Source organism: Heteronotia binoei, chromosome 5, assembly GCF_032191835.1.
Source record: "Heteronotia binoei isolate CCM8104 ecotype False Entrance Well chromosome 5, APGP_CSIRO_Hbin_v1, whole genome shotgun sequence".
NCBI classification, from domain to species: domain Eukaryota; kingdom Metazoa; phylum Chordata; class Lepidosauria; order Squamata; family Gekkonidae; genus Heteronotia; species Heteronotia binoei.
Window position 1 is genome coordinate 133,775,647 of NC_083227.1, and position 10,380 is coordinate 133,786,026.

At 38.6% G+C, this 10,380-nt stretch overlaps 1 protein-coding gene across 8 annotated transcripts in view; it reads left to right on the forward strand.

Annotated features, from left to right (window-relative positions):
- Positions 1 to 9,742, forward strand: part of LOC132572887 (core histone macro-H2A.1) — a 75,921-nt gene extending 66,179 nt beyond the window's left edge. For 3 of the 8 annotated variants that reach the window (XM_060240436.1, XM_060240438.1, XM_060240437.1), the window contains exons 7-9: positions 3,550 to 3,639; positions 5,403 to 5,577; positions 9,037 to 9,742. In XM_060240436.1, the coding sequence (XP_060096419.1) occupies positions 3,550 to 3,639; positions 5,403 to 5,577; positions 9,037 to 9,202 (431 nt within the window). In that variant the 3' untranslated portion in view covers positions 9,203 to 9,742. Of the gene's footprint in view, positions 1 to 3,031; positions 3,135 to 3,549; positions 3,644 to 5,402; positions 5,578 to 9,036 lie in introns of those variants that run through there. The other 5 variants (XR_009555467.1, XM_060240439.1, XR_009555465.1 and 2 more) reach the window with 3 other exon arrangements.
- The last annotated feature ends 638 nt before the right edge of the window (positions 9,743 to 10,380 follow it).

Here is a 10,380-nt window from a genome sequence, read left to right on the forward strand (position 1 = left end):
AGTGTGGTTCAAGAGATAAAGCCCATTGAGAACACTTTATTCATCAGCGTAGAGCTATTGAATGTGCTTTCAAGTCCTCAGCCCTCCTCCACATGTCAAAGCCATCCACCAGATACCAACTGAACATACTTAATGCAACAATTGTGTCACAAACACAAGCATTTAAAAATCACACTGAGCAAATAAACAGATGAGTCCAGTTGCAGACTACTTGTCAGGTCATACATATAACACATAGGTGCAGCATATTCAGAAACGAAACAGAAGAAATCCTAGAAAACTTTTACGCTTTTTTACAGATATGGTCTGTGAGATAGAAACTAGTCCTAAGAACCATTAAAGAATCCATCCTGGAAACTCAAAACACAAGCAAAGCAGAAATCACAAGAAAAAGCAACATATACTACAGGTTGAATCACATATGTGTAGTGCTGTTGTTCCCCTTGTTCAGCTGGAAAATGGCCATGAAGCCCATTAATTCTAAAGTACCACTTGCAAAGTGAAAGGCTGCAGTGTGGTGCTCACATATGCAGTCTCTATTTAACATGTTCTTGTACAGCACACAAACACAGGGCAGAAAACTGCCAGTAAAATTACCACTGTCAGGTGGGAGTTGCAGCTGACCCATTCTGCTCAAGCATAAGCTTGAGTGCCCCACTGGTCATTGCCACCATGATGGCATATGGGGACTCTTAGCCCAAACCTGATGATAACTAGAAAACATGCAGTTTTTTATTAGCCTGCCATAACACCTCGTACATTACTGTTCTCCAAGTGTCTTCTAAGGCCTGAATAACATGGAAAGTGGACATAAAACCGGTTGCACAAGGAAGAAGCTACATTCTGTGCCTTAAAATAATGTTTGTAAAATCTGCAAAGTTATATTAACCTTTGAGGAAATGCTTTTAAAGCAAGTCTCAAAATTGTGGGAAAGAAACTGAAACCTGGATTATTTCATTCAGTAATGGTCTCCTAATTGCTTGTGACTGCTGGAAGAAAGAATAGAAGTGCACACATGCTTAGCTTCAGATGATTAACTTTTATCCATATAAAGGTCTTTCTAACAGCAATATATATTGGGGGAATATTTTGAAAACTGTTCAAACCCAGATTTATGCCTAGGCTGTTGTTACCACTATACCAGTGCCTGCTTAACAGCATGAAATGATGACTTTATTCTGTGGGAGTAACATGTATATGTATGCCTGCAACCAAGCAGCCACTAACCTGGAACCTGTGGAGCAGAATATGAATGAAAGCTCCTTCTAACATGGTATAAAGAGCATAGAGCCACAGAGTTTCATTTCTTAGATACAGCTAGCAGTACTTATGTACTTAGGTACATACAGTAACTGTGATGCTCCTATTATGTTAAAGCCACACTTGTCAATTTGAAACAAGTAGAATTTAAGTTATATCATTGGTAAAGTGTCAACCAGGGCCAGTCATTACTGGTGTACTGACTGAAAAGGCAGCAAATGTGGTTTACATTTTTACTTCTTGGAGACACCAAAACATCTTGAGCATCTCTAACATACAGTACACCAGGGAGTGTTAGTTAATAGGGGGGAAAGGACAATGAGTCTTGTAGCATCCCAAAGACCCCCAAATTTTTGTGAGCCAGATGTATATCAGAGAACAAAAAGTGCATAATTCAAGAACTAAAGTCAAGCTAGACAAAAAAAAAGAAAACCTTAAGAAATAGATGCAAAGACCACACCAAATTTTAATAGAGTTCAAAGCAAAGTAAAATGTATCCCTTAAAATCTTTTTAACAATTGTGGAATGGCTTAATAGCATAAGTGCCTGTGAAACTTTCCCTTGGGCAACTTGGGTATACTTTTTATCAGAATGTACTGAGACACGTTGGCTAAGGCGATACAGTTGTCCCATTCCTGGCTGTCTTGGAGTCAGATTAATCAAATGAATTAGATTTCCTAATTGTCACTATTCCTATAGAGATTATCTTCAGTTGCTGTGGAGATACTTTAAAATATTTTGACAATGTGAACACATTTAAAATGTATTACTTAGATTCTGATCTTACTTCAAGAAACGTACTTTCATGGCTTCCAGGCAACTGAACAGGCAGTTCAGGTTTTAAAATGTGATAACATCATGTGCCCTTGGACTATTCACTGGGTTGTTTGAGGTTACCACTGTGAATACTTTAATCTCCAAAATACAGCCCATTTTCTGAACAAGGACAAAACTTATGCTGTCAGCCAATTATCTCTTGAGAGAATATAATAAATCACTTGGCTAAAATCTATTTCACGCCCCTTATATGGAAGGATATATTGTTAGAACTCTGCCAAAATTAATCTGTGATATCATTCTTAAATAGCTCTTAGATACAGATTATCTAGTAGAAATATATGTCACTGAGCATATAACATGCACACTTCCATCAGAAACTGCAGTCCCCTCCTTCTCCTTATCATTAAAATGAATTCATTGCATAAAGTATGGTAGTATTCTTAAATACTTACAGCCCATTTTAAATACCTCCGGCCCAATTAAGTCTCAGTGAATTTGCTAGGGCATATTCCCAGGTAAGCATGCATTGGATCACAGCCATAGATTATAATCCTCAGCACACCTTTACTTTGAAGGTAAGTTCCATTGAAATAGGTGTGACTTACTTTCTAAGTAAATGTATTTATGATTCAGCTGCAGGAATCAACTTGTCGATTACATTTTCTCTAATGCAGAATCAATCCAATATCAATGTCACTGTTTCCCTGCCTTGCTATTTGTATAGTTGTCAAGCAAAATGCAATGTGATTTGAGTGCTTAATTAGGAATAAACTTTTTGGGCTACATTGTATTATAAAGCTGCAAAATAAGATCTAAACCATTCACGATGGACTGCCTTGGTATCAACTGAAAGCCGTAATTTATGCTGTGCAGCTCCTGTCCTCCCAGAGCAGCATTGTTAAGCTTCTTTAGCTGCAGTTAAGCAATTCAGTGGAGGAATATGTTCCTTAGAGAATCTACTTATTTCTGAGGCTCTTCCTCTTGGTTAAAGGTGGTTCAACAAGTTGGGCAGTTGTCAAGTAAAGCAGCCCGCTGCACTCACAAGACTGTTTCACTCCCGGGGGCCACCTGTTGGGGTCAGGGATGAAGATGAGGTGAGTTTCAAGTTCTTCTTATGACAAATTTGTCTTTAAAGCAATCTGTAACAGAAAAGGGTTCTCATGCCCTAAGGGAAAGAGTTCATGCATCAAACAAATGCCGTTGAATTTGTGTGTGTGCTGGAACTATGTCTAGTACCTGGTGAGAGAAAGCAGCTAGAAATGTCACTGCCCTGCTGGTTGACATGGAGAATTGCGTCACAAAACATATTCAGGCAGAATGAAAGCATTGTGGGAGGGTGACCTTTTTAAAAGAGAGTGAATCGTTACTTCTGGACTAGTCCCCAAAGGTTTAGATCTTACTTTGCAGTCCCCCAAAATTTTTGGTTAGAGAAATTTATAACGTGTGATTATCGGAAGTGTTGGGTGCCTTTTTTGGATGTGGAACAGTCACTACTCTGTCCCCACACAGGAAGCACGTTGGAGAAGAAAGGTGGAAAAGAATTCGTGGAGGCCGTTGTTGAACTTCGCAAAAAGAATGGGCCATTGGACACGGCAGGAGGTGCAGTTTAAATCTTTAAAAAATGGGCAGATCAAAAGTCTGTGTGTATCAGAAATTTCAGATGGTGTGAATGAAATTCATTCTTCTAAAGTGTTTTAAAGAGTTATTTTTAGTTACATTATTTATAGTACATATTCCTCACTGAGATTCAAAGTCAATGTGTTCAGCAGCATGGAAACCCAATAAATAGACTGGGATTGCAGAAATCTGAAACAAGCTAAAACAGCAGAAGCATTAATATAATATGTTAAACAATGCAAAGATTTCATAGTAGCATACATAACAGCAACAGCATTCTTAGCTATTTAACCACAGCAGATAGGCAACAATCCAGGATTTCTATTGAATCACAAGGAGATCTGAATCAGGAGCATACTGATGCCAGCCAGCCCCAAACAAGAATGGTTTGTCCTAAGGGCTTTACATAGAGGTTGAATAGCATGGGGAACCTCACAGGACAGGTCCCACATTATTGACAAATCTTTGAGACCTGTCTGTAAGGAATGATTTGAATCAGTCTAAATCAAGTAACCCCTGATACCTGCTTCTGCCTCCAAATGTCTCAGCAAAATGTCATGGTCCACTGTATCAAAGGCTACAGATACATCCAGTAGGAAAAACAAAGAGGCATGGCCTTTGTCTACATTCAGAAAGGTAATCAGCTAAAGTCATCAGGGTCATTTCTGTTCCATAGCCTGGCTGGAAGCTGGACCAAAAAGCAAAGAGCAGATGTATTATCCAAGAAGAACTGAGGTTGGTCCATTAATGCTTGCTCAATCACTTTGTCCAGAAAGGGAAAATTAGAGATTGGGCCATAATTGGTCACATTTTTCTGTAGGGATGCTTTTGAAGTAATAGAAAACTGCCTCTTTTAGTGGCCAAGGGAAGCTACCTTGACTTACGGATTGATCTTTAGGAGAGGCACCAAGGACTTGTTATTGTGATCTTTATGTAATTTTAGCAGCCAGAATGGACAAGGATCCTGAGCACAAGTAGTGACCTTCACTGATACCAGGATCCTGTCAACATCCAGCGCAGTAACTGGCTCTAAATGTTTTATAAACAGACCAGACAATGTATTAGACATTTCCTCTAACTGACAACCAGCATCCAGATCAGAGTATATTTGCAATATTTTGTCAGTGGCAAACAGCTAGTTGTCTGTTCCTGAGACAATAACGGCTCAGATTTAGGAGTCAGCAGATGCCAAGATACTTAAACCCCTTGGGATGGACATGAACTAACTGATGCAATGGTGGCAGAGAACTACCATTTCTTTGCTGGTGTCACATCTGCTTCATAGGTCTTTTAATGTTCTCAATAGCACATTTTATTAGACGCAGTTTGAATTTTCCACTAGTGTCATTCTAGACATCACCCAGCCATTAATTAATTAGATATCTCCCAGCCATTAATGTTGTTTTTGGTGCCCCCCATCGCCCTGAAACAGACTTCTTTACATAATCAGAGCTGCCGCTGCAACAAACCTGTTCTCTGTTTATTAAAATATGGGAGCAATTGCCTAAACAGTACAAGTCTTCCTATGATGTTAATATTTCTGGTCAAAGATAAAATTTATTGGAGTGTCATAAGCCAGTACACAAATGATAGCAGAAGGATAGCAAAAAGAAAGTACCCAACAGAGATAAAGCAATTCATCACAAATATAATAGTATTACAGTTTCATTACATTTTCACATTTGGACTTTTAACAAAAATCTTAAAAATAATTGAAGTAAGATGTGCTTTCTGTTTCCATCCAGCTGTTGTCAGTGCAGGCCATGGATTGCCTGCTAAGTTTGTGATCCATTGCAATAGCCCCAGTTGGGGGGCAGATAAATGTGAAGAATTACTGGAGAAGACAGTGAAGAACTGCTTAGCTCTGGCAGATGAGAAGAAACTGAAATCAATTGCATTTCCTTCTATTGGAAGTGGCAGGTAAGATTGGCCTCTCGAACCTTTGCAAAAACACTGTCAGGCTTCGTGTACTGCTACATGTCTTGCTGTCATTCATGCATGTATCTCCACTGCTTTAATCTTGTTTTCATCCTCAGTTTATTTCTATTCTGTAGCTTCTTGCTTGTGAAATCAGCTCACTAGGCTGCCAACATAAGCAATAGCTGGGTTTCCATCCCAGAACTCACCTGTTCCATAAGGGGAAGACTGTCTGCCTGCACTTTTTTATATCCTGTAATCTGCCTTCTTAGCGAGAATGGCAAACTATAAACAAAGTCAATAAAATAAGTGTATCCAATCCTTTCTGCTACCTGTGCTGTCTGGTGGTGTTCTTGTTTATTGGAGTTCAAGAAAAATTGCAGTTAGAAGATAAAAGCAGCAATGCTGGATCAGAGAATCTAGTAGAGCAGCCTGTTTCATATATTGACCAAGCAGATGCCCTGCAAGGCCTAGAAGCAGTGCACAGAATGCCATAACTCCCCCCTGTTTTTGACCCCCCCCCCCGGACTGCTCTTCAGAGGGGTACTGGTTCAGAACAAGGAAGCTCCATTTAATCAACATGCTGAATTTTCATAAGCCTATTCTCTTTGAACATGTTGAATCTCTTTTTAGCACCAACAAACTAGTGGTGGGTGGGTTGCCAACTGCCTGGAGGAAAAAAGTCTTGTCCCTTTAATAGAGCTTTAATGAGATGTTATTTACTACGCAGTGTTATTTATCTCCGTGCCATGAAAAGCATCAGCTGCCCATTTTGACACAGTAAGGCTGAACCCAGACCAGCAGTTTAAGCCAACACAGGGACGGGACCCAGTTAGATTAAAAAAAATGCACATCTGGCTCCTATCCTGCTCCTGGCCTTACCTCATTTGTGTGCTCCAAAATGCTACCTCTTCTGAAGTGGTAGCAAATCAGAGGAGTGCTTCTGGGGTGCCTTCCCGGCCATCTGAACAGCAGGGGAGCACCAGAGACGCAGCAATTCAAGTGCTTGAGCCCTGTGGATGCTCCTCTGGGCCATCTGGCCATCCCAGGGCACTTCTGTTTGTGCCAGCTCACTTCCAGGTCAGCATGCTGCTGCCCCAAGCTGGCAGGCTGGACTCTGCCTAAGAAAAAAACATTTTTCTACCTTAGCCATCACTGCATCCTGCGACAATGACTTCCATAGTTAATTACTCATTGAATGATAACGTTATTTTGTCTTTAATCTGCTGCAAATAAACTTTATTTTATTTGTATTCCACCCTCCCCGCCAAAGCAGGTTCAGGGTGGCTCAGGGCAGCTCAGGGCTTCCTCTGGTGTAAAACAAATAACTGAATTACTTTTTAAAAAGAGATAGTACTTCTGTCTGTCTACCAGCTTTGAAGTCAAGCATCACAGTTTTTTTGTTTTTGTTTTTTCTGTTCCTCTAGAATTGTGACATGAGAAGACGTATCTATGAAATTTCTTTTTTCCTCAGAATTCTTAAGGAACCCATTCTTTTTCTAATATGATCACTCTATACTCTTTCTTAGGTCATTTATATTGAGCTTTAGGAAATGCTGTATTGCAGTTATAGATGAAGTCAACGTTGCATGTTTCGCATTGCAGCTTAGTATAAATGTTTTAATTTATTCAGTAGTACAACTGAAATATAATTAACAGATTTTTCACCATAACAATTCAAACACTGATGAAAATACATTACAAGTTTGTTTTTTTACAAGAACTCCCATAATGCTTTGTTAACCCTCCATGTCTACCCATTTGTGCCCATTGTCAACAGTGAGATGTACCAAAAAATATTTATCACTTTAAGGAAGAGCCAACACCATTGAATATTGGAAGAGTTTGCAGAGAGCAAGCTGTATAAAAAGCATGTTTGCAGAGAGCATGGTCTGTCAAAAAAAAAAATGTTTCCTTGACAAAGGACATTCTGTTAAGATAATGCATTGCTTTCTAAGGAGAAGATACTTTTGTTCTTGACTGCATCATAGAGACAATTTGAGAAGGTTTCTTACCCCAAAAAACATGTAAGGGGGGAGTGTTTTAAGAAAGGAATAGTCTTAACTTTTATAAATAAGGTAGTTAAAAAAAAGGAGACAGACACTAGTCCTTGGTAAAGCTACATGATGGGGTAAGTGGGAAGGAAGAATTTAATAATAGAATGGTACTTCAAATGTTAATTTGCTCCTTTGAAACATTTTACCTGTTCTGCTTGCAAGTTTTAAAAAGTAGCAAAAAATTAAACACAATTTTTTTTAAGGCTAGTATTTTCTCCCAAAGCAGCTATTCCAGGATAGACATCTGTCAAGCAGACTACTCAATAAACCTGCATAAACAGCTCCATTTACTTTTATGACTAGGGAATGGGTTTACATGGGGGTGATTCCAATAAATATATTTTATATTTTTTCAACAGGAAGGGGGAATAGCACTCAGTGTGCCAGATGCTCTTCTAAATTTAGCTTCTACAAACCAAATTTGTGAAGGATGGCATTGAAAAAGTTACTGCAAGTTTTGTATGCCAGGCGCTAAAAGCAAGTTATGGGATAGCCCAGGTCTCAATATTATTTCAGCATTGAGGATCGGGCTTCCATTCAGGTGCTTGGGGAGGGGGCAGACAGAACCCTGTATCCCCATCATGCATTGATGTAGGTATGCTATTCTGACATTATCAAAAGCATACAACTGCCCTCCCCCATATGAACATGATATACTATGTATATAAAACTATACTATGCAAAAAAAAAATGTACTTTGAGTGTTCCATTGGAGAGAGATTACCACTGTCCAGACTGGGTCACTTTTAAGCTCTATGATATCTTTTCACAGCATAGGAATGTGCAAATATATTAAAAATTGTGGCCATCATACCATGAAGGGTCTTTATATAGGGTTTTTAAAAAATATTTTCTTTTAGGGGATTTTATAACAATGTACAAAGGTAGCCTAAGAAAGACAGAACTGTGTATTTTTCACATTAAGCAGAAGTGCGAATATGCTTACTTTCTTCTCTTAGGGAGGAAGCCTTTCACAAGGGAGGCTGAGGCTAAAGGCAGGTTTGTTCATGTTTTGTTCTCCTGTTAGACAGGGCCATGTTCTCTCTTCAGCACTCTCCCACAGGATTTACTGGTTCAGCAGCACTCCCTAAAAGCATGGCAATACAGTGGATAATATCAGCTCTCTTTCCTTTTTCCTTTTTGTGTAATGGAGGAACGGAGGAGGTGGTCATCTACCAGGTCTCTCTGAGACATGGTGAATCATATTTCTGGGCTCATTGTCTTTTAGCCACTTGGTTTTCATCTGGGACTTAAAACTTGTGAATTTTGTTTCAAGGCTGGTTTCGTGTCATGCATTACATTTAAGGAGCTTCCTGTGATTTCTTCAGAAGGGGTAGCAAGGCCCTTGTCCATATCATTGACTATATTTTTCATCTTTTGTTTCTTTCTATATTATCTTTTACAGGAATGGTTTCCCAAAACAGACTGCTGCCCAGCTGATCCTGAAAGCCATTTCCAGCTATTTTGTGTCAACAATGTCTTCTTCAATCAAGACAGTGTATTTTGTGCTCTTTGACAGTGAGAGTATAGGGATCTATGTGCAAGAAATGGCCAAGCTAGATGCCAACTAAGACTAGGAAGCAAAGAGCACCAGCCTCCTTGCCCATCATCCCCCGCCCCCAGCCCACATTCTTAATCCCTCCTTGTGAAACAGAGCTGCCCCTTATTTTAAATTTTGCTCATTTGGGGGAATAAAGGTGGGACCTTCTTTTGACTTTCTAAAATGTTTTTATGTTGGCACTGATAGTTGGCATTACTGCTGTTAATGCACTGTATTCCAGGCATTGTCTGAATTTAGTGTAATTTAGGAGATTTTATAGTTTTATTTTAATGAAGTATGGATTGATGCAGAAAGTTGTTAGCAGTACATAGTCTTTTATTCGTGAAAGAAACCGGCAGATCCTATTTTGTAACTGTGTTGTGGTGCTTTTATTGAGTGGCGTTTCTTTCTCATTTTTTAAAAACAAAAACAAAGAGAGGCTACACATCTAATTTGTGTTTACTTCTTGTCTTAATGATAAATCTCAGAAGAAAAGAACCCTCTTGTCCTTAATTATATAATTTGCAATTTGGAATTTGTGTGAAATGATTAGTAAAATGTTTGAAATGTTCTTGTTGGTGTGTTTTGAATTAATGGTTCTTAAACCTCTGATAGACATGGACCAACATCTTTCATATATTGACTGGAAGGACCAAAAATGCACTTGTACTGCATTATTAAATTGTTATTAAAGTAGTCATTTATTAAGTATTGGTAGGTAAATTTATGGAATCTTTTCAAGTGTATTTTGCTGAAGCATTCATCAGGATATGGCACTTTAAATGCTTCACTTATTTTGTTAATTCTGTGTTCATTTTGAATCTAACTTCTTTATTTTGGAGGCTGTGTTCCTGATCTCAGTGATGTATATATAAACTCCAGTGCAGTCACACACATATCTGATACCAGGGTAATCGTATTATCTTGGAGGACCACTATTATTAAATATGGATATTTATTCCTGAAAATGTTAGCCTATTCATTTTATTTTTTTTCCTTATTAAAGATGTGGGCCAGAATTTTGCACTGTGAAAAAGTCTAATAAGTAGCTATCACTATTGGTTGATAATAATCTAAGTACAAAATATAATTTAAAATGATAAATTGGTTGAGGTGTGGAGATAAGAACACAAGATAGCCTTGAAAGATCCGACCAACAATCTTACTGAACAATTGGTCAGATTCCACAAAGGATTTCTGCAGAGTAAA